At 56.3% G+C, this 22205-nt stretch overlaps 1 protein-coding gene across 2 annotated transcripts in view; it reads left to right on the forward strand.

Annotated features, from left to right (window-relative positions):
• UPF1 (UPF1 RNA helicase and ATPase) overlaps positions 1 to 22170 on the forward strand; it is a 36768-nt gene extending 14598 nt beyond the window's left edge. The window contains exons 3-24 of one of the 2 annotated variants that reach the window (XM_032170183.2): positions 1448 to 1537; positions 3777 to 3944; positions 4395 to 4575; positions 5830 to 5991; positions 6631 to 6748; positions 6897 to 6995; positions 8251 to 8359; positions 8529 to 8688; positions 8774 to 8892; positions 9576 to 9740; positions 9837 to 9951; positions 10527 to 10670; positions 10972 to 11185; positions 14266 to 14383; positions 14769 to 14925; positions 15949 to 16091; positions 17372 to 17546; positions 18084 to 18165; positions 19206 to 19367; positions 19478 to 19695; positions 19985 to 20107; positions 20462 to 22170. In XM_032170183.2, the coding sequence (XP_032026074.1) occupies positions 1448 to 1537; positions 3777 to 3944; positions 4395 to 4575; positions 5830 to 5991; positions 6631 to 6748; positions 6897 to 6995; positions 8251 to 8359; positions 8529 to 8688; positions 8774 to 8892; positions 9576 to 9740; positions 9837 to 9951; positions 10527 to 10670; positions 10972 to 11185; positions 14266 to 14383; positions 14769 to 14925; positions 15949 to 16091; positions 17372 to 17546; positions 18084 to 18165; positions 19206 to 19367; positions 19478 to 19695; positions 19985 to 20104 (3019 nt within the window). In that variant the 3' untranslated portion in view covers positions 20105 to 20107; positions 20462 to 22170. The remainder of the gene's footprint in view (positions 1 to 1447; positions 1538 to 3776; positions 3945 to 4394; positions 4576 to 5829; positions 5992 to 6630; positions 6749 to 6896; positions 6996 to 8250; positions 8360 to 8528; positions 8689 to 8773; positions 8893 to 9575; positions 9741 to 9836; positions 9952 to 10526; positions 10671 to 10971; positions 11186 to 14265; positions 14384 to 14768; positions 14926 to 15948; positions 16092 to 17371; positions 17547 to 18083; positions 18166 to 19205; positions 19368 to 19477; positions 19696 to 19984; positions 20108 to 20461) is intronic. The other variant, XM_032170185.2, reaches the window with a different exon arrangement.
• Positions 22171 to 22205: the final 35 nt, after the last annotated feature.

Here is a 22205-nt window from a genome sequence, read left to right on the forward strand (position 1 = left end):
TGGGCTCGACAACCTTCGACACCCTGAATTCACCAGTTGGTGGGAAAAGTTTTCCTTCCTTTGGCCTCCTCAGACCCTGGGGGCATTGCCTGGTACCTGTGCACACACTCATAGAAAGAATTTGTCATGGCATTGGGTGAGCATCTGGGGTAGGAGGGTGAGTGGAGCAGCTGAGATACCCTCACAAAGCGGTTGCTGCAGGGTTCTGGGGCATCCCTGCCTCCCGCTGCCTTGGCTGTGCCTGGAGAATTGGACGTGAAGACAGTGGTTAGTGGATAGACCTGCATGTTGACAAATTTAGAATTCTCACCTCGAGTGGGATCGTCCCTTGTTGAGGCTAATTTCTGTATTTTTGTGACACACAAGTGAGGAAATGTAGATTAGAAGAGGGGAGAAGGTTTTGGCTGGGCACGGTGGCTCACGCCTGTAATCCCAGCACTTTGGGAGGCCAAGGTGGGCAGATCACAAGGTCACGAGGTCGAGACCATCCTGGTTAACACGGTGAAACCCTGTCTCTACTAAAAATACAAAAAATTAGCCAGGCATGGTGGCGGGCGCCTGTAGTCCCAGCTAGCTACTTGGGAGGTTGAGGCGGGAGGTTGAGGCAGGAGAATGACATGAACCCGGGAGGCGGAGGTTGCAGTGAGCCAAGATCGCACCACTGCACTCCAGCCTGAGCGACAGGGCAGGTTTGGGCCTGAGCCCTGCCTCTCTCTGTGGGCGCCCACCTGGGGCCCACCCTGCGGCTCCTCGCCTGCGTGCTGCCCAGCGCTTCGGAACTGAGGCTGCTCTTCCCTAGGCTTGGTGGGCAGGTGCTCTTTCCTGCATCTCAGCTCTTCACTCATTCTCATTTACAGATGTTTTCATGTAATTGTGTTCTCCTAACACACAGAGATGGCCATAAGTCCTGGTGCAGCTCTGGGGAGCTAGCATTTTTGGGTTTGGTTTGTGGATTTTCAGAAAACTGCAGCCAGTGGTGGGGTAAGGCTCTCCCGAGACCCCTCGCTTGGGCTTCGGGGCGTGAGTTTCAGGGCGCTGCCGCTGCAGGGTCTGTGCCCAGCTCCCCGGGAGCACAGTGCCCTCTGCTGGAGCCCAGAGCTCACCATGACCACTGGATCTGAGGCTGGGTTGCTGAATTTCAGGCCAAAGAACGGGGACTAGAATGGCCCTGGAGGAGTGAGGCCTCCCTCCGGCAGGACTCTCCTTGGAGGTGGCTTTGCTTCTCATCCCCTCGGAGCTTCTGCCACATACCCAACCCCTTCCCTGCATTCTTGGATTTGGGAAGCCCTAGTTAACTAGTTTGATTTGGTTACTGGGATTGTTGGGGTTGAGTATGTGTTTAATGAAGAACTTAAAAATGTTGTCAGAGGAAAGAATTTTACATCTTGCCAAATGAAAACCAGAGAGCAAGCTTCCAGCTGTAACTGTCGCTGTTTTGATTTTTTAGTTACTGTGGAATACACGATCCTGCCTGCGTGGTTTACTGTAATACCAGCAAGAAGTGGTTCTGCAACGGACGTGGAAATACTTCTGGCAGGTAGATAATCAAACCATGCATGTGTCTTTAATCAGTGCTGTGCTCAGATTTGTGTGTAAATTATGGAAATGTTGAAGCAAAGCGCAATATAAAATCACGCTAACAAACCTGGTTTTTTTCCTCCTCTGTGACTGGTTTAACTTGAAACAGATGGTGGTGTGTGAATGCCTTAATGTATTTACCCTTGATTTATTCTCTGTGGCTCTTTTTATTATGCAAGTAGGGTTGGCTTAATTTTCCTTCCCAGTTTTTATTTCGATTTTTCTGCAAGATGAGCTCTTGGCACACCCGCTGATCTTCATTAATGGGAGGATGTTCCCAAGGCAGTAACGGGCATCCAGGGGCCCTGGTTCCTGAGCAGGCTCGCTCTGGCCTGAGCTCATCGGAGCTGTCCGGAGGCTAATTCAGGCCAGATCCTGAATCATCGGCTTCAATTAAGTTCACTTGACTGTCGGCGCTGGGCTTGCCTTCCTGATGTTGATCAGCTGCAGCTGGACTGGGTCGCATGTTCTGTGTTTAGGACAGGACAGTGTGCTCCCGGTGCCCAGATTCCAGGGGGGGGAGTTCGATGGTCTTGCCCGAGTGGTGGGACTTGTCCTGGTGGGTCCCGTGCCAGCAGCTCCCCTTCCCCTCCAGGTTGCTGTGTACAGGTCACTCCACTGCTGGAGAGGATGGAGCAGAGCCTGGGAGGCAGAGCTCTGAGGTGCTAGCAAGGAAGTGGGGTCTTTTTCTGAGGTTCACATTCTGGAGAAAGAAAATGACCAAAGCCCGGAGGCAGGCTTACTTGTGCTGACACCAGCCCCTCCTGTGCCTTTGGCAGCTGTGGGTTTCGGAGGGTTACAGGTGGAGCAGTCAGATCTCGTGGCATCTCTGAGTTAGTAACTTGAAATATGGTGTTATGAGCAAGGCGAGAAAGGGGCTGCTGTTTTTAAAAGATTTTTAAAGAAGAGTATCTTCTGGATAACCGAAAGACATTCTTGTCCCATTTTCAGAATCTTCTGGGTACTTTAAGTGTTGCTATGTTTGCATTTAGTTCCTCTTGTGCAGGAAAAGCAACTAAATAAAACTTCTCTTAGCTGGCAACCCCAGCTTCCGGTCAGCATAGCCAAGAACAGGGAAGTGAGCAAAAGGGCCTCTGAGAAACAACAGGCTCGAGCCAAGCACCACTGAGCGTTCTGTGCGAGGCCCAGGGGAAGGTGAGGAAGCAGCCGCCGGCCCTCAGGGAGCTTGGCTGTGACAGGGTGAGGATGCGTGGGAAGACACAGAGACAGCTGATTCTGCCCACGTGGCCGGCAGGGCTCCAGAGTGGAGTCGGGCTTTGGAGATGCCCAGAGTGGCCATGGCTGGTTAGAGAATCCTGGGCCTCGTGGCAGGGAGAAGAGTTAGAAGATTAGCTGAGCTGAAGCTTTTGGCAGGAATGGTTTTCCAGAGGGGAAGAGAGAGGGCGCAGTGAGGAAGGCTGGGAGGCCCTGCGGGCGTTTTCAGAGCTGCTGGAGACACTGGAAGAGCCCAAAGGCAGAGCAGCTGGGCATCCTTGTTAGATACGGCAGATAGGTGCTGGAGGGTGGCTGGCTTGGCGCAGGGCAGGGTTCAGCCCAGACCATGGTTTAGGTGAGCAGTGTCCTGGCCACGTCGCAGCAAAGAAGGAGCTGAGCCAGCCAGGGCTTCAGACATAGCCCTGGGCTTCTGCAGAACAGCCCCCGCCTCTGCTCAGCCCTTTTACTGCTTTTTACGGGGGTTTCCAGTCGCCTGCTTATCAGATTGCCCGGCCTGTAGCAAAGCAGGAGGGACTTGCTCCTGGAAGTAGGCATAGGGCCTCTGAGGAGTGATTTCAGAAGAAGCCACAGAAGATGGCGGCGGGGGGGTGACCTTGGAAAGAAGGGGCCGGGACCTTGTGGGAAATGTCTCTGGCCCCACAGCAGCCCTGGGCCAACAGTGGGTTAAATTAGGCCTGATAAGTTGGATTTAAGAAAGCAGGATTTTTAAAAAAGGCAGAAACTATGTGAACCGTGTTAAGGAAGTTTTCCTTAAAAGCGGTTCAAGTTGGGATTGATTTTTGTGCTCAGTGGGGAGCTAGTTTGGGGGAGGGCTGGTCCCCAGAGATGCCAGATGGATGAGGTGTGACTGCCTCTGCTAATGGACCGTGAATGGTACCGGAACTTTTAACAGGGGCCTGAAAATTGGAAGTGGTGAAAAGCCAAACTTTGGGTGTTAACCGTTTATCATTTCCTGGTTTCAGCCACATTGTAAATCACCTTGTGAGGGCAAAATGCAAAGAGGTGACCCTGCACAAGGACGGGCCCCTGGGGGAGACAGTCCTGGAGTGCTACAACTGCGGCTGTCGCAACGTCTTCCTCCTCGGCTTCATCCCGGCCAAAGCTGACTCAGTGGTGGTGCTGCTGTGCAGGTGAGTGATCCCCAGATGTCTCCTGGGGGTGACCTTTAAGCTCCAGCCGTCTCCTCACAAGCCTTGGCCCAGCCCAGCCCAGCCTAGCCGTGGCTCTAACTCCAGGGAGTTGTCCTCCAAAGATGGTTTTTGCTGAAGGGTGAGGCATGAGAGCATTTAGGGGCTGAGGCTTGTTAAGGAGTCGGCAGTGCCGTGTAACTCTTTTGGGGCGTTCTGGCTAAGTCATAAAAACAATTCTGTAAAAACAAAGTCTGTTCTGAGTTTTAAGAGTTCAGAGCTCAAGTGCACGGGGAGACGCGATTTATTACTAACAGTTTGAAGGTAATGTGATCACATAATAAAACACAGGGCACGCCCCTTTGGGTGAAAGGTCAGCATGGGAGGGGGCCCTCCCTGCTCCGGGGTTTCAGGGAGGGGAGCTGGTCCTCACGGACCCCTCCCGCTCCGCAGGCAGCCCTGTGCCAGCCAGAGCAGCCTCAAGGACATCAACTGGGACAGCTCGCAGTGGCAGCCGCTGATCCAGGACCGCTGCTTCCTGTCCTGGCTGGTCAAGATCCCCTCCGAGCAGGAGCAGCTGCGGGCGCGCCAGATCACGGCACAGCAGATCAACAAGCTGGAGGAGCTGTGGAAGGTGAGGCTGCCCAGCGGGCCGACCCGTGCCTTTGTGTGGTTTCTGGTTGCGGGGAGGGGAGTGTCTTCAGAGACGGCTTGACCCAGTGAGACCGCTGGAGATTCTCTGGAAGGAACTCAGGCAGGCCTCTGCCACCTCTACGTGGAATGACCTCAGGGCACCTTGGTCACCTTCCATCCAGGCAGCCTTACCTGACCGAGAAGAGCCTGGCCTTGGGGAAGGGAAAGCTCTGGCTGCTGCAATTTTTCTTGTCTTGCCCGGGTGAGGATGGGTGGTGGGAGGGGAAGGATGGGGCTGGCTGTGGGCAGACTTGTCTGGCAGAGCCTGGACCTGCACAGACAGGTGGGCTGTGAGAGTGTCCTGGGGAAAGGGGTCGGCACAGTCAGCTGAGACAGAGGGGAGAGGAGAGGGTGCCAGGTCAAGTAGTGGGTGCCTGCCCTCCTTCAACAGACAGCCCTCACTTTTCCCCACGGAAGCCTTTCTCTGCTTCCAGCTGTTTAGGATTTTGTGATAAAGTAGTTCTAATAACTAGGCTAGAACTTTTCATTTGCCTCTCATTCAGTCAGAAATCTCAACATAGGAACTGAAGTGCAAGTTAAAATATTTTTTTAAGCATTGTTCAGCCGGGTACCTTTCCACTTGGATTTTCGGGTTGCCAGATGATTTCATGATTCCTGTTCATATCTGAACAGCCCAGAAAATGTCCTGTCCCCACCAGCGTGGCACTCACTGAGGGAGCTGGCCCCCAGGGGAAGAGCTGCGGGCCCATGTTGGTCTGGCTCAGGGTTAGCAGACGTGGGAGACAGGCCTCCTGGGCTGTGGACACATCGAGAGAAACCGGTGGTTTTTGTGGCAGCCTGCGAGGAGGGTTAGCTGCTCTCATTCGCAAGCTGGGCATGCTTGGAGGAAGCAGCCGGCTCTGAAGGTGCCCTCTGCTGTGGACAGTGTGTCAGGCTGGCGCCTGGGGCTTTGTAGGCAGGTTCACCCAAGTACCGGAACCCCGCTGGGGTGAGGAGCAGCAGCTGAGGCCCAGACATGGGCCAGGCCGGTGTGCAGCTCCCTGTGTGGCATGGAGTTCCCGTTCCCAGGGTTCTCCTTGCAGGTGGGGCCGCGCCAGAACCCCTCCATGCCACCTACCGTGGCCCATTCTGAGAAGCGGCATGTGTGCTCCATCCCTCTGGTGCCTCTGCGCCCTCGTTCATTTGCATGTAGGGAAAAACAGGACGAGTGTGGCGCGGTGTTGTTGTCTTCTAGGAAAACCCTTCTGCCACGCTGGAGGACCTGGAGAAGCCGGGGGTGGACGAGGAGCCGCAGCATGTCCTCCTGCGGTACGAGGACGCCTACCAGTACCAGAACATATTCGGGCCCCTGGTCAAGCTGGAGGCCGACTACGACAAGAAGCTGAAGGAGTCCCAGGTGATGTGTGCAAGAGGGCTTGGCCTGGGCTGGGCTCTGGCTCTCACAGCTCTCTCCTTAGGCTTCCAGAGGGAGGTTTTCTCTCCAGGCTGTGGGAGCTGATGTGGGCTGCAGCCGCGACACCTGAGAGTTGGAGCTTGCGGATCCGGGCCTGGCAGCCCGGTGGTCGGGGACCCCGCCCTCAGATCTGACATCAGCGTCAGTGTTTTCTGTTTAAATCCAACACATCTTTCCCAGTGGGGTCCACAGCTTTGCCCACAGTTTCGAGAGTTAGACTCGGGCGTGATCCCTGTGAAGACCACATTTAGGCAACGGGAGCCCTGGAGCGCTGACCTCCCCTCCCTCCCCTCCTCTCTCTCTTCCTCCCTCCCACAGCAGCTGCTCCCTGGCCACGGAGGCCTCTGGTGTGCAGTGAAGCCTCCAGACAGGATCGGCCCGTGTGTGTTCTGGGGACTCCTAATGGCTTCTCTTTCAGATGTGCCCTTGGTGGCATTTGGGGCTGTCAGGTGCCACTCACGGCGCCTGCTTTCATGGCAGAGGCTTACTGTAGGGCCCGTCTCATGGGGCCTCGGGCGTGTGGAGGCCAGGCCCGGGCCTGTGCTGGAGGCTAACCGGGGCTCTTGTTTTTCATGTGCTCAGACTCAAGATAACATCACGGTCAGGTGGGACCTGGGCCTTAACAAGAAGAGAATCGCCTACTTCACTTTGCCCAAGACTGACTCTGGTAATGAGGATTTAGTCATAATTTGGTTAAGAGGTGATTTTAAGTTTTAAAATATTTGTGACCATAAGTAGCATAAAATTCCTAGTTCCACCCTTGTAAAGTGCCCCTTAATTTGAACTCACCCTGGTGGAAGCAACGGCGCGGGTTAAAATGGCCACCTCTCTCACTTTTTTACCGCAAGACATGCGGCTCATGCAGGGGGATGAGATATGCCTGCGGTACAAAGGGGACCTTGCGCCCCTGTGGAAAGGGATCGGCCACGTCATCAAGGTCCCTGATAGTATCCTTCATGTGAAGAGGGTGGGGCCGGCTGGTGGGAAAGGAAAGTGGGGGCATCAGGTGGAGGCCACCGTGGATTTGATGCTTACTGCTGGGCCAACATCTCATGCTCTGTGGTGAGTGCTGGTTGGCACCGCCCTCCACTGCTCTTAGGAGAATCGCAGGGCCTTCACCTTCAGGGGACAGCTGGTTGTATGGTTGCTTCCCCTCTGCCCAAATGGTGATGTTGGTGATGCCGCTTGTGTGCCGTGTCCCTGGGCTGACTCTGGAAGTTAATGTATGCCGCTTGTGTGGCGCGTCCCTGGACTGACTCTGGAGGTTAATGTGGCTGCAGGAGCGCCTTACCTGGAGGCTGACTCTGCACACGGAGATTCCAGAAGCCAGTGGTCACATGCAGACCCTCTGAGCACACACTTGCTCCCAGGCCACATTTGGGAATGTGCAGTGACCTCATGGTGACGCAGCCTGCCGGCCAGAGTGGGGCAGCTGCAAAGCACAGGTGCAGTCAGAGGCCTGGGGCAGGGAGGGGTCCTGGGAGAAGACATTGCGGGTTGGACTCAGGCTGCCTCTTGGTGACTGGCCAATGCTGCTGGGGCCTGACCATTCAGCGGTGGCCTCCACAAGGGTAGGGAGAGTTGTCTTCCACACCCACCCTGGGCCTGACAAGCTCATCCTGAACACGTGAGACCGGTTTTGGGGCTCGGGGTCGAGGGAAGAGTGTTGCCTACCAGCCACAGCCTCCTGGATGGCAGGTTGCTTGTGTATGTGGAGCCCTGTGCTTGGGCGTACTGGGAGGGGCGTTGTTTCCGTGGAACTGTGAGAAGAGCTGCTATGGCCAAAGCTGGGTTCCCCAATCTCTGCCTGCCCCTACTGGCCACATGTGCAGGAGCTCCTGGCGAGGTCCTGGGGCCCGGGATGTGGCTGCTCACTGCTGGTGAGCGCTGCTGGCTTCGCTGCTGCCCTCTGCGTCTCTGAAAGGGGCCTAGATGGGTGGCTGGGAGTGGCAAGGAGGAACTCCGGGCTGGCTGGGGGTGGGACACCGGCTCATGGTGAGGTAGAGTCTTTCCTCAAGGATGCTGTCTGTCCTTCTGGTCTCTGGTGTGGTGTTGGCTGCACGTTTTTAGCATTTGGTGCAGAGCCAGCGGTGTCTTAAGTAACTAAATTTTAAAAACGCCATTTAAAGAGCGTGTACCAAGGGCAGCCCAGAAAGGTCAGCCCGGCTTTTGACAAGGATGCAAACTTAACTCAGCACACAGATTATGGCGATGAGATCGCCATTGAGCTGCGGAGCAGCGTGGGTGCACCTGTGGAGGTGACTCACAACTTCCAGGTGGATTTTGTGTGGAAGTCGACCTCCTTTGACAGGTACGTCTTCTCCCATTGCTGCCCTCTGTTCCCTGGTTGCCACCCGTGGCATCTTTATGAGCCCTCCCCATCACTGTGGAGTGGGGTTCCCCACCCAGCTCTGCAAACTCAGGATACCGGTGAGGCGGCCATGGCTGTGCGTGTTGCCAACCCCAAACCCCCCTCACAGGATGCAGAGCGCATTGAAAACGTTTGCCGTGGATGAGACCTCGGTGTCTGGTTACATCTACCACAAGCTGCTGGGCCACGAGGTGGAGGACGTAATCATCAAGTGCCAGCTGCCCAAGCGCTTCACGGCGCAGGGCCTCCCCGACCTCAACCACTCCCAGGTGCGCGCCGTCCTCAGCGTGCGGGGCCTCGCCCACGGGCCGGGACACAAGCGGAGGCTGCCCCTAACGGCCGCTTGTATTGAAGGTTTATGCTGTGAAGACTGTGCTGCAAAGACCGCTGAGCCTGATCCAGGGCCCGCCAGGCACGGGGAAGACGGTGACGTCGGCCACCATCGTCTACCACCTGGCCCGGCAAGGCAACGGGTAGGGCTGACATGGCCCCTGCGGGCAAGACCCGGGAGGACTTTAGGGTGGCCGGATGGAAGGCCTGCTGCCAGGAGCCTCGGGCTCTGTCACACCGAAGAGAGCACGTGGCGGCTAGTGTCGCTGTGGCGCCTACCGCTCTCTATGTGACATTATTCGTGTCAGCTCCAGCCTTGGGATTGGATCTTAGTAACCAAGTCTGCTACTGGTTTAGAAAACTGGGGGCAGGAGGGGCATGGCTGCAGCAGCGTGAGTTCCATGTGTGGCACTTTATAGCATGGCGGGAGGGTGCAAGTTCCAGCCTTGGCATTGCTTGCGGTGGGTAGAGCTGTGAAAGCTGGGCTGTCTGGATCTGAGCTCCTTCAGCATCGTGTCATTACTGCCTGTTAAAAATGACAGGAGCTTAAGGCCAGCCTGAACAGGGTGAGACATCTCTACAAAAAAAAAAATTGAGAAATTAGCTGGGGATACTGGCGTGCACCTGTGGTCCCACAGCTACTCAGGAGGCTGAGGTGGGAGGATCGCTTGAGCCCAGGATGTTGAGGCTGCAGTTAGCTGAGATCACACCACTGCACTCCAGCCTGGGCAACAGAGCAAGACCCTGTCTCAAAAAACAGTCTTGGCTTATTACGTTCACCAAGCTTCCTCTGGGTAAGCACTGAGCCGTCCCAATGGTGTTGCAGGCCGGTGCTGGTGTGTGCTCCGAGCAACATCGCTGTGGACCAGCTAACGGAGAAGATCCACCAGACGGGGCTAAAGGTCGTGCGCCTGTGTGCCAAGAGCCGTGAGGCCATCGACTCCCCGGTGTCTTTCCTGGCCCTGCACAACCAGATCAGGAACATGGACAGGTGTGTGTCGAGTCCATCCCTCCCAGTTGGTCCCTGAGCTTCTGCGGGTGACGTATACAGAGCTCAGGCATCCTGCTGACCTGCATGTGCTTCCAGCATGCCTGAGCTGCAGAAGCTGCAGCAGCTGAAAGACGAGACTGGGGAGCTGTCGTCTGCCGACGAGAAGCGGTACCGGGCCTTGAAGCGCACCGCAGAGAGAGAGCTGCTGATGGTGAGTGCCCCTCCTGCCTGCAAAAGGGCCTGTGGGCTGGAGGCCTGATGGTTTTTGTTTGGGCCAAAGCACCTATTTGAATTGTTGCTTCGCTTCCGGAAAGAGAACTCAGATGCTCTCTACTTGGCCTCTCTGCGCTCAGTTGTACAGTAAATTAGGGACATCTCGCTGCCTGGAACACGGTCTTCTAGGGAGTCTCCACTCCCTGCCAGCCTCCACTGGGATCCGGCAATGGATCTAGAACACTCCTGCTCTTTCATAACCAACCAGCCTGAACTGGAATCAGCCTGAGTGCAGGTTCCAGCAGCTCAGCACTGCCCCCTGGAGGCTGTTGTGAGGCGCAGAGCTCTTGGTGTGGAGAGGTTGCTTTCCGTGAAACATGACTGTTTAAGGACTGAAAAGTTTGTAATCACCACAGCCTGGACCATGTATCTTGTCGGGGAGGGACAGCTTGTTTTTTATAGTGTCAGGGAGGGTGAGAAACAGGAGAGCTTCTGTGTCCTGTCCCACCTGCCCTCTGGGATCTGGTGGCGTTTACAATGCAGGTTCCCTGATGCCTCTGCACCCTTCCCCAGAACGCAGATGTCATCTGCTGCACGTGTGTGGGCGCCGGTGACCCGAGGCTGGCCAAGATGCAGTTCCGCTCCATTTTAATCGACGAAAGCACCCAGGCCACCGAGCCGGAGTGCATGGTTCCCGTGGTCCTCGGGGCCAAGCAGGTGGGCTGCCTCCCCTGCCCTCTCCTGTGTGAAAACTCGTGTGTGTGATTCTTGGTGTTTGTCTTTTAAAACACCTTGTATTGAGGTAGGATGCCCAGCAGAGTGCGCGCACACAGGGGGCTCCCTGAGGGGTTTATAGAGGGTGGGCTCTGCCAGCTGCACATCCAGTGTGTGTGGTGAGCAATGCCCCTGTGGCCAGGTGGTGTCCTGTGCACCCTGGGGCCCCTACTTCCTTGCTAGTGTGTGTTGAGGCCGATTCACACCTGAGCTTCTTGACTTATGGGGGCCCCTGTCCCTACAGCTGATCCTTGTAGGTGACCACTGTCAGCTGGGCCCAGTGGTGATGTGCAAGAAGGCGGCCAAGGCCGGGCTGTCACAGTCGCTCTTCGAGCGCCTGGTGGTGCTGGGCATCCGGCCCATTCGCCTGCAGGTCCAGTACCGGATGCACCCTGCACTCAGCGCCTTCCCGTCCAACATCTTCTACGAGGGCTCCCTCCAGAATGGTGTCACTGCAGGTAACGGGGCTCTGCACAGGGCAGGGGCTTCTACGGAGAAGCAGCATCAAGGGAATGTGGACTGGGGAGAAGGAACAGGCCCATCAGTTTCCCCTGAGTGGCTTCACATAGCCACTGCTTGAGTTAAGGGCACTTTGTGCCCAAGGTCTTGGTGGTATGGTCTTGGATCAAGTGGTGTCTCTGGGGCATGTGGGGAGCCTGTGTCCTCTAAAACTCAGTCATTGCCTGAGAATTCATCTAAGCCTCATGTGGCAGCATGCACAGCAGCCAGGATAGGCTGTTAGGGGAGCTGAGCCCAGGCCTTAACGTGGGCTGTGCATTCAGTGCTTCATGAACAGCCGTTCTCAGGGCCTGGGCCCCGGGGGTCCGCCAGACGGTGTCCGGCTTCCCTGAATAACACAGAGGCCTCACCTGCCCTTTTTCACTCTGCCGATGCTCGCACTGCTGGTGACCCACTGGTGCTTCTGCAGGAGTCGGCCCAGAGCGGCCAGACTGTGCCCAGATCACAGTAAGAAACGCCCCGGATGAGGAAGTGAACAGTACATCTTACTAAGCCTCGAGTGTTTCACTGTGACCGGATAAAATTTCTCGTGACACCTTCGGGTATGCCGGTGCTTGAAGGAAGGCCTTGTGGACACATCCTGGGTATTCACCCCAAGGTGTTGGGCAGACTTTTTCCAAAAATGATCGAACCTGTCGCTTCATGGAGAATAAGTGGCAATATCTGTTACAGTAGTAAAATTCAAGTGAAAACCAGAATTTTGGAAAACTTAACGTCGCTTGCCATGAGCTTGGTATCTTCCCAACACTTAGAGACTTTTCTGGTGAGGTCTGTGGGGGTGACAGATGGAATGTTTCCACCATTGCCGGTGAAATGTGTCAGCCTTTGGAAGACCTACTTGACTCGGTGGGAGATCCTTCCTGAATGACCAACGCAGAGTGTCACGAAGTCACATGGGGATGGAGTGGCAAAGAGTTGTCACAGGCCTGTGGAAACCCACCTCTGCCCAGCTTGATGTGGCCTCAGGGCTGGAGACTCCCAGCCATGCAGAAAGGCTGTAAAAACAAATCCATTTCCCTTTCCAGCCACAGGCATCCATGAGGCCCGGCTTCCCCACAGCGTCCCCGGAGCCCAGGAGGGTGGACTGAGCAGAGGCAGACCCCAGGGCCCAGCTGCCTCCGATTCAGCCAGATAGATTTGCAGAAATGAGAGACAGGACCACTCTTCTTACTTAGCTTATTTTTGGAGAAATAACTAACATGTAATGGGTTATTTATTTATTTTTTTTTCCGAGACGGAGTCTCGCTCTGTCACCCAGGCTGGAGTGCAGTGGCGCGATCTCGGCTCACTGCAAGCTCTGCCTCCCGGGTTCACGCCATTCTCCTGCCTCAGCCTCTCCGAGTAGCTGGGACTACAGGCGCCCGTCACCACACCCGGCTAATTTTTTGTATTTTTAGTAGAGACGGGGTTTCAGCGTGGTCTCGATCTCCTGACCTCGTGATCCGCCCACCTCGGCCTCCCAAAGTGCTGTGATTACAAGCGTGAGCCACCGCGCCCGGCTGTAATGGGTTATTTTTAAATGAATTAATATATTTTTTAAATTTCCAAGTTTAGAGAATACAGTTATCCAATAAACAAAAGCTGTTTGGACTCCCTAACTTTTGAGAGTGTAAAGGCTCTTGAAAGCTGCTGACACAGCACCTTGTGAACTCCAAACCTGTGAGGTTGGTATTGTCAGGCCTAGTTACAGGAGAAAGTGAGGCTCAGAGCCCACCCCCCAGGTTGGGCCACACCACTCTTTGCTGAGCGGTAGGTCGTGGGAATTGATGCCACTACTGACATCGCAGGGACACCGCTGTTCCCAGTGCATGGCAAGGCTGAAAACACAAGGCTGCAGAGACCTCACTTGTGCTCTGGGGTGTCTGAGCACTGGCTGGGAAAGGCGTGGCTCGGCGCAGGCTCAGACCCCTCATGGTCCCCAGGGCATCGGCCTAGAGGGCAGATGCTGGTGCACACTGCTCTCTAATTGATGTACAGCACGTAGTTCACACCCAGTAAGTACATTTTAGGAAATTCTCTATTGAAGTGTAAACATGTGGCCACATTACAAGTGTCTGGCTCAATGAGTGGTTACTAAGTGAGCATATTTGGATAGCCAGCACCTGAACCCAGAACCACTTGACCAGCTGTGAGAAGCCGCCTCATCCCTGCAGGTGGCCACCATCCAGGGGTGCGCATCCATAGCAGCCCCTGGGCTGAGGGACTTCTGAGCTCATCCGGTGGCCCCTGTGCTCGCTGTAACAACAGTGATGCACTTGGCCTCATTTCCAGCTCGATGTGGGATCATATGGTGTGTCCTGGTGTGTCTAGCTTCCTCTGTCTGTGTCAGGCTGGTGCTGTGCAAAAACACCAGTTTCTCACACTGATCGAAGCTCCCAGTAGAGTGAGGAGGGCACCTGTGAATTGAGAAACTGGTTTTACAGTTTTAAGGAAACGTAACAGGGCCCAGAAAAGCCAAGATGAGTGCGAAGAGCCCAAAGAAAGTGGCTGCTCACACGGCAGGATGCCCCGGCCCCCCGGTTGCAGTGTTGGGCCCCAGCCCAGGAGGGAGCCCAGAGGCAGAGCCACCAGTCCACAGGCCCTCAGCAGGAACGGACAAGGCTGCAGGGCAGGGGGACACAGTTGGCTCAACAGTGTCACCCACAAGTCAGTTGTAGGGGCTGTGGCGCCTTTAAGGCAAGCTTCTGGAAGGAAGCAAGAGAATAGCCTGTATCCTGGGGTTGGCAGAGATCCAGGCTACAGGAAAGCCCTGGCTGAGACCCTGTTCCCTGTTCAGGGGCTGAGCCAGCTCTGTGCTGGCCATGGTGCTCTTGGTGGCCTCTCCTCAGCCTTGCCCAATCCTGGGCATCTCTGGCCAGGGGACCGGCTCCGGTGACCTCACCAGGGCCTCACAGATCGAGGTCTCCTGCCCCAGGGCCTGCGGCGCTGTAGTGTAGCATCTGCGTTGCGCTGTGTCTGAACTCAGTTGAGGCGGGCTAGGGCTTTTGAAGTGTTAACACCTCTTTGCCTCCCCTCACAGCGGATCGTGTGAAGAAGGGATTTGACTTCCAGTGGCCCCAACCCGATAAACCGATGTTCTTCTACGTGACCCAGGGCCAAGAGGAGATTGCCAGCTCGGGCACCTCCTACCTGAACAGGTGAGCAGGGACAGGCCCACCGGCGTCTGCAGGCCTTGGGGACAGCTTGAGAGGTTGCTGACCCATTCTACTTATTTTGTTTTTAACATGGGACTGAAACTTTTTTTGCCTTCATCCCCTGTTTAGACTCTAAACCGTGTTGTTTCTGCCTCCTTTTCTATTGTACTTGTTTTATATTGGGCAGATACTTGCTAATCCCACATGGCAGCCTTTTCTGCCCGTCAAGACTCCCCTGGTGAAGGCTGGGGAAGCTCAGCCGTGCAAATGCCAGTGATGGCAGCTGCCTTCCCGCAGGGTGTCATGTGTCTGCACCCCTCACGGCCTCCAGCCTCAGGGCTCGGGATCCCACAGGTGGAGCCCAGCACTGAGAGCCTGGGTTTCTTAGGACCGAGGCTGCGAATGTGGAGAAGATCACCACGAAGTTGCTGAAGGCGGGCGCCAAGCCGGACCAGATTGGCATCATCACGCCCTACGAGGGCCAGCGCTCCTACCTGGTGCAGTACATGCAGTTCAGCGGCTCCCTGCACACCAAGCTCTACCAGGTGCACCGTGCCCTCGGGCATACTTGGTCTCCTGGGCCATGCAGGGGTATTGATCCTTGACCTTTAAGTTACCCCCCAAGAGGTGCCTGTCCTGGCTGGAGCTCAGAGAGGCCCAGGAAGCACCAGCTGGCCCACCCTCTGGGGAGGGCACAGACAGCACATCCCCACAGACCCTGCGAAATTCCACATGGTCAGGACAGAGACTTTGAGAAATATGTCACAGGGATCAGAAACATGGGCTGAGATTGGCACATCAGGGTGTTTTCTTGGGACGGTTGAAACAAGTCCAAGGTGGAACGGCAGTGGTCTGTGCGTGCCACCCAGTGGATGTTGTGCTGTGGAGACCGTGGTGTTCAAACCTTTATTGACACCGGGATGAAACACCCGCTGCGGGTGTGTAGGGAGGAGGCACAGCTTTGCCTCCACGGGGAAATGAGCCCAAGTGCTGAGTCTGAGTGGCCACATGGCAGTGGTTTCTGTTCTGTTTTTGAGCACGGCTCAGGTTCTGTGGGATGAGCATACGTGCTCTTAGTGCTGAGAAACAAATCCCCGTGGCTAAAAGAGAACAGGCTGGGTGTCATGGCCACACCTGGAGTCCCAGCACTTTGGGAGGCTGAGGCGGGGGAGTCGCTTGAGCCTAGGAGTTCCAGACCAACCTGGGCAACGTAGGGAGACCCTGCCTCCACCAAAAAAAAAAATAACTAGGTATGGTGGCATGTGCCTATGGTCCCAGCTACTCAGGAGACTGAAGTAGGATCAGCTGAGCCTGGGAGGTCAAGGCTGCAGCGAGCTGAGATTGTACCACTGTCCTCTAGCCTGGGTGACAGAGCAAGATCCTGTCTCTAAAAAAAAAGAAAACAAAATGGCAGCAGAGCCAGGACAGCCCTTAGGTGCGGCGAGCAGGTGCCAGGCCCCAAAGCTCCCGGGTGGGATTTGAGGGTGGGTCTTGGTGTGTTTCCTGCATTTTGGGGGGACTGGGAAGGCAGCCTGCTGGCTGATAGTGACCACAAAGCTCCCTTCCAGGAGGTGGAGATTGCCAGTGTGGATGCCTTTCAGGGACGTGAGAAGGACTTCATCATCCTGTCCTGTGTGCGGGCCAACGAGCACCAAGGCATTGGGTTTTTAAATGACCCCAGGCGTCTGAACGTGGCCCTGACCAGAGCAAGGTAGGCTGCCTGCTGCGTGCTGCCCACCTGCTCTCATCAGTCCTCAGTTCCCAGGGAATTTGGGGCTAGGGTTGGAGGTTACCAGGGCCAGAGGTCAGAGGACTCTGAGCAGCAGTTGAGAAACGATGTCTCACTGGAGAGATCTTTGTTTCCATGTCCTGAGGGTTTGCTGTGGCCCCTGTGCCTCAGCCCAGCAGGACGTTTCTTTCCAGGCCCTTCTGGTCTGATTCAAATAAATCTTGTGTGTGTCTGTCAAGTTGTTTAATCTGAGAGCCTGTAAGTTTTGGTCCTGTCCACTATTTTTGGTTCTAAAATACGACTTTTGTGAACTGATGATAGCAGAAGGGACCCCGAGAACAAGGTGTCCATTCTGTCATCCCACATAAAAACTAGACATCAGGCCAGGCGCGGTGTCTCACACCTGTAATCCCAGCACTTTGGGAGGCCGAGGCCGGTGGATCACCTGAGATCAGGAGTTCTCGACCAGCCTAACATGGTGAAACCTCGTCTCTATTAAATACAAAAAAATTAGCCGGGCATGGTGGCACATGCCTGTAATCTGAGCTACTTGGGAGGCTGAAACGGGAGAATCGCTTGTACCTGGGAGGCGGAGGTTGTGGTGAGCCGAGATCGTGCCATTGCGCTCCAGCCACTGGGCAACAAGAGCAAAACTCTGTCTCCAAAGAAAAAAAACAAACACTAGACAGCAAGGACCCATTCACCAGCTGGAAGGGGTGACCTGGCCCGTGGCTCCACCCAGCACAGGGAGAGAGCCTGGTGCTCCTTCCGGCTCACATGCGTGGTGGTTCTCCTCTAGGTCACCATGGCTTTGTCATTGGTTATTCCCTCTTTCTAAGGCGCCCTCTTGTTTGGTGGGCAGTATTGGGTGGATCCCCTCACAGCTGCGTGAGATGGGCTAGAGGAGCTGGGCATCGGATCAGTGCCCCAGCCTGCTGGGGGCCCTGTGGGGCCGCCTGTGCCCCGGTGCCTGGAAGGCCAACTCTCTTGACAGCAGGTCTTCTCTCCAAATGTATCCACCCAGCCAGGTGTCTGCCAGGGGGCTGCTTAGAGTCGGCCACAAAATCAACCCATGTGCAGGGTCAGTGGCTTGGCATTGGGCTCTGGGGCCTGTCCCTGTGGCTGGCAGCCTGCCTGCTGCCTAGTCCACGCCTCTGTTGCCTTGGATTTGGGTTCTGAGTGAATGCAGCCTTGCCTCATGGACCATTCTGTGAGACGGGCAGCTCTCCACCTGCGTCCTCAGCACTGCGCCCTTGTTGCAGGTATGGCGTCATCATTGTGGGCAACCCGAAGGCATTGTCGAAGCAGCCACTCTGGAACCACCTGCTGAACTACTACAAGGAGCAGAAGGTGCTGGTGGAGGGGCCACTCAACAACCTGCGCGAGAGCCTCATGCAGTTCAGCAAGCCGCGCAAGCTGGTCAACACCATCAACCCGGTGAGCGCCTGCGCAGGACAGCAGGGCAGCACGGAGAAACCTGGGCCCGAAACACTGCTGGGAACATGCCAGCTTGGCCCATGTGCCTGTGAGCTGAGGGAGGGCTCTCCTAGAGGAGGGTGGGCCAGCCCACTTCCTGTCTCCCAAGCCGTGTGTGGCATTTTTGGCTTGGGGCCACTAAGTCCTGGGTGGCCTCTGGGAATTGGGCTCAGGGCTGCTGTGCTGCATGCAGCAGCCTGGGACCTTGGACACGGGCAGTTGGAAGCTTTGCAAGCCTGGGGTGCCCTGGTAGTGAGGGGGTGTGAAGCTTCCTGAGCTGAGGCCCAAGGGTCAGCATCAGAGCCCAGGTCTGCTGAGGAGGGCAGGCGAGACCCAGAGGCCATGAGACAGCAGCTCCCTCCTGTCTCCAGGGAGAGCCCCTGGCGCAGTGTCAACACCCCACAGCTGCGTACCTGCCACCTCCCAGGCCACCGGGCCCGTGGGAAATTGTTCCTTCTGTTGAGATGACAAATTCCTCACCTATCTAAACCTTCGCAGGGAGCCCGCTTCATGACCACAGCCATGTATGATGCCCGGGAGGCCATCATCCCAGGCTCCGTCTATGATCGGAGCAGCCAGGGTGAGTCACCCAGCAGGGGACCTGGCCGGCCCCTTGTCCTCACACGGGGATGCTGGCCGTTCCCACGGCTGCAGCTTTAGGTGCCCCCATCTGTCCTCCCCCTCAAGGGTGGTGCCTGGCTCCCTTGGCCTCCCCGCCCCTAGGGCATCTCTAGCCCCGGAGCACCCCTGGGGTGTTTGTCTTTAGCCAGAGTTTATTCGTTTGTGTTTCCTGGTGATCAAGCTAGTTAGCTTTTTCTTGCCTTTTTACCAAAAGGGCAGGGACTGCATGTAGTACAAATAGAACATTTTCATAAAAAGGATTTTTTTTTTCCTTTGGTAAGGGTGATTTTCATTTATTTTGTTTTTTTTTTTTTTGTTTAGAGACAGAGTCTCGCTATGTTGTCCAGGCTAGTCTCGAACTCCTGCCTCAAGCAGTCCTCCCACTCAGCCTCCCAAAGTGCTGGGATTACAGGTGTGAGTCGCTGCACCTGGCCAATTTGCAGGTTCTTTTTTTTTTTTTTTTGGACACCGAGTCTCACTCTGTCGCCCAGGCTGGAGTAGAGTGGTGTGATCTTGGCTCACTGCAACCTCCCCCTCTGGGTTCAAGCGATTCTCCTGCCTTGGCCTCCCGAGTAGCTGGGATTACAAGCACCCACCACCATGCCCGGCTAATTTTTGTGTTTTTAGTAGAGACGAGTTTTTGCCATGTTGGCCTGGCTGGTCTCAAACTCCTGATCTCAGGTGGTCCACCCACCTCGGCTTCCCAAAGTGCTGGGATTATAGGCTTAAGCCAACACTCCCGGCCCCAATTTTCAGTTTTTAAGATCTGTGTAGGCCAATGATTCCCAGCAGACTCTCCTGGGGGAGGGTGCCTGCCCAAGCACCCAGCCCCAGGCAGGCTGCTGTAGTCAACATGGAGTCCTGCGAATCCGAATCTTCAGGCTGGGCAGAGCCGGGACAGATGTGCAGCTCCAGCTGACTGGCTGGCGGGGTGGGTGGGGCATCGCTGGGGTTTGACCGAGGCAGGTGATACCTGCCGTGTTCCACTGTGATTTGCAGGCCGGCCTTCTAGCATGTACTTCCAGACCCACGACCAGATTGGCATGATCAGCGCCGGCCCTAGCCACGTGGCTGCCATGAACATTCCCATCCCCTTCAACCTGGTCATGCCACCCATGCCACCGCCTGGCTATTTTGGACAAGCCAACGGGCCCGCTGCAGGTGAGCATCTGTGGCTGTGGCTGGGTGTGGCTCTCCCGAGAGCTCTTGAGAGTGTGCTTGTCGGCGAGGCCCCGGCCTCCTTCGGATCACCCTGGACTGCTGTCTTTCAGGGCGAGGCACCCCAAAAGGCAAGACTGGTCGTGGGGGACGCCAGAAGAACCGCTTTGGGCTTCCTGGGCCCAGCCAGACCAACCTCCCCAACAGCCAAGCCAGCCAGGATGTGGCGTCACAGCCCTTCTCTCAGGGCGCCCTGACGCAGGGCTACATCTCCATGAGCCAGCCCTCCCAGATGAGCCAGCCCGGCCTCTCCCAGCCGGAGCTGTCCCAGGTGAGCTCACCCCATGCACAGAGCCCTCTCAGAGCCCTGGGATGGGACTTACCTGAGTGAGGGTGGGGCTGTGCACCTGAAACATTCCCTCTGAAGAGCCCCAGAGAGCTGGCCTGGCCCATGTCCACTGTCTGAATTACCTGTCCCTGGGCTGGGGTCATCAGAGTGGGTCTCCTGGGTCTTAGTTTGGGAACGGGTTTTCCATTCTTTTCTCTGGGGCTTCTGAGGGCTGGGTGGATGTGAGCACCCTTGGCCTGTGGCTTGCTTATCTCCCGACCTTGTCTTTCAGGACAGTTACCTTGGTGACGAGTTTAAATCACAAATCGATGTGGCGCTCTCGCAGGACTCCACGTACCAGGGAGAGCGGGCGTACCAGCATGGCGGGGTGACGGGGCTGTCCCAGTATTAAAAGGCAAGCCCCCCTGGAGCAGGCCTGGCCCCACCCCAGCCTCAAGGAGAAGGATGGGAGGGGGCTCTCCCCAGGGAGCTGCACTGGGGGGGTGGTATCTGGAAATGTGTGCTGTGCGTGGTGGGGGTCACAGGCCCCCAGGGCCAGCTTGGCCTGTGCCCTTCACTGCTAGTCAGGGTGACTCCCCACCCCACCCTACCCCATCCTCTCTGCTCTGGGGACCACCGCGGGACCTCAGTTTCCTCATCAGAGTGGGGGAGGGCAGCTTGGGCTCTCCCTCACTGTCCTGTGTGCTGGGTACCTGTGGGGCTCAGGTCGCAGCCTCTCAGGGCCTCCTGCCCTTCTCCCTCCTGACAGGTGGCGGCGGAAGAGCTAAGCAGCGTGGCTTAGTCCATCAGCATCTTATTCTGGGTAATAAAAAATAAAAATAAACGGATACCTGTTTTCCACTGCTAAAACTGAAGCACCACTGTGTGAGCGACAGGAAGGGAGAGCGCACGAGGGAGAGGAGCCGAGGCCGAGCGCCCCCTGCTGGCCCGCGGCGGCGAGGAGCAGAGGGAGCGGAGGAGGGGCCGGCCCGCGGGAGCCGCGGCCACCAGGAGGCCCCGCTCCGTCCCACCGGGGCTGCGGCCAGGGCGGAGGGAGGAAGACCCTCATCTCAGAGTAGCCCTTTCCTCTGTTCTTTTATTTCTTTTTCTCTGATTGAAAGGGGACTACGTCTTAGCAGGAAAAAACTTCGCATTTCTGTGCCCGAGCAGGTTCCTTGCAAAGACAGCAGCGTGCGGGGCAGAGCCCCGGGAGGGCGCGTCTGTCCACGCCTACCGGACGCGCCGAAGTTGCGCTGCCTGTGTTCTCTGAGGGCCTTCATTTAAAGAAAATAAGGGTGTTTGGGGTTTTTCTGTTTTTTTTCAAGATTCTTTTAAAGGAGTACTGAAGAATACTTTCCTAAGTTTGTCTCTAAAATCTCAGCGGTGGACCTGGGAGATGTGAGAAGCTTCCAGAAACAGTTTAAACAAGCCAGCGCCACTGGAGAAGAGGAGCAACACCTGTGCCGCGGCCGGAGGAGGATTTTTGTTGTTGGTTTTAGCTTCCAGTGGCTTCTTGGCTGCGGGGCATCAGGCCGCTGGGGTAGCCGCCCGCCGAGCCTGGAAGCTGCTCGTTCTCCGCTGGACTCAAGCCAAGCTGCTTCCCACCTGGACTCGGCGCAGGGCCGCGCACCGGTGAGGAAGGTGCTTTTGGCCCCATTGCGAGGGGCCTTGGCCAGAACTGGCCCTGTGGCCAGGAGGCGAGAAGGTGGTTGTTCCCGGATTGACGGCTTTTTCCCGGGGGCCTTTAGAAGATTTGGTGGAAGGACAAGAGGGCCTGTCCCTATCCCCGTCCCCAGGAGGTACCGACAGTTCCTGTGCTGGTTAAGACACACGGAGCGCTGCACACCGAAAGCCCAAATTGGGAGCTCTGCCTGCCGGCAACTTTGCTGATGGGGTGATTGCTGCTTCTGGGGGGTAAGGAAACAAGTTACAGAAATTACCGTGTTCTGTGTGAAGGGGCTGGGGGTGTGGTGTCACTGGCAGAGGGTCATTTTAGGAGAGCTGCCCCAGCCCCTCGAACGCCTGGCTTGGGGTGTCATTCCGCCTGGTGGCCAGGCCTCCAGCCTCCCCTGGCCCGGGCCTGGGGCCGTCACTGGCCTTGATCCGAACACCTCCAGATTCCGGCTTCTACATGGGACAGACGGGGACGCACAGGCCACCTTCCTTCTGGCAGGGACTCTTATTTATTCCCATTGCTCTAGGGCTTTCGGTTTCCCCTTCCGGTAGGCCGCGTAGAGGCATGCACCGGGTAGGTTTCCGCGGTGACCCTGCGGCAGCCTGAGGGACGCTCCCTGCCCCATCCCGGCTGTTGGGCTGGGCCGCTTTGCCTCTGCTTCGCCCTGTGCTGTGTTCTCCAGCTTTGTAGCGGCAGCCTTGACAAACCCAGGCGCACTGTACCAAGGCAATGTAACTTTTGATTTTCGGTCAATTTAAGTTCTTTTGTCACCAATAAAATATTAATAAACAGTTTTGACTTCACACCAAGGTTGGATAAACTGCAGGGGGTGGAGGGT

This window comes from Hylobates moloch, unplaced genomic scaffold (assembly GCF_009828535.3).
Source record: "Hylobates moloch isolate HMO894 unplaced genomic scaffold, HMol_V3 SCAFFOLD_12, whole genome shotgun sequence".
NCBI lineage: Eukaryota > Metazoa > Chordata > Mammalia > Primates > Hylobatidae > Hylobates > Hylobates moloch.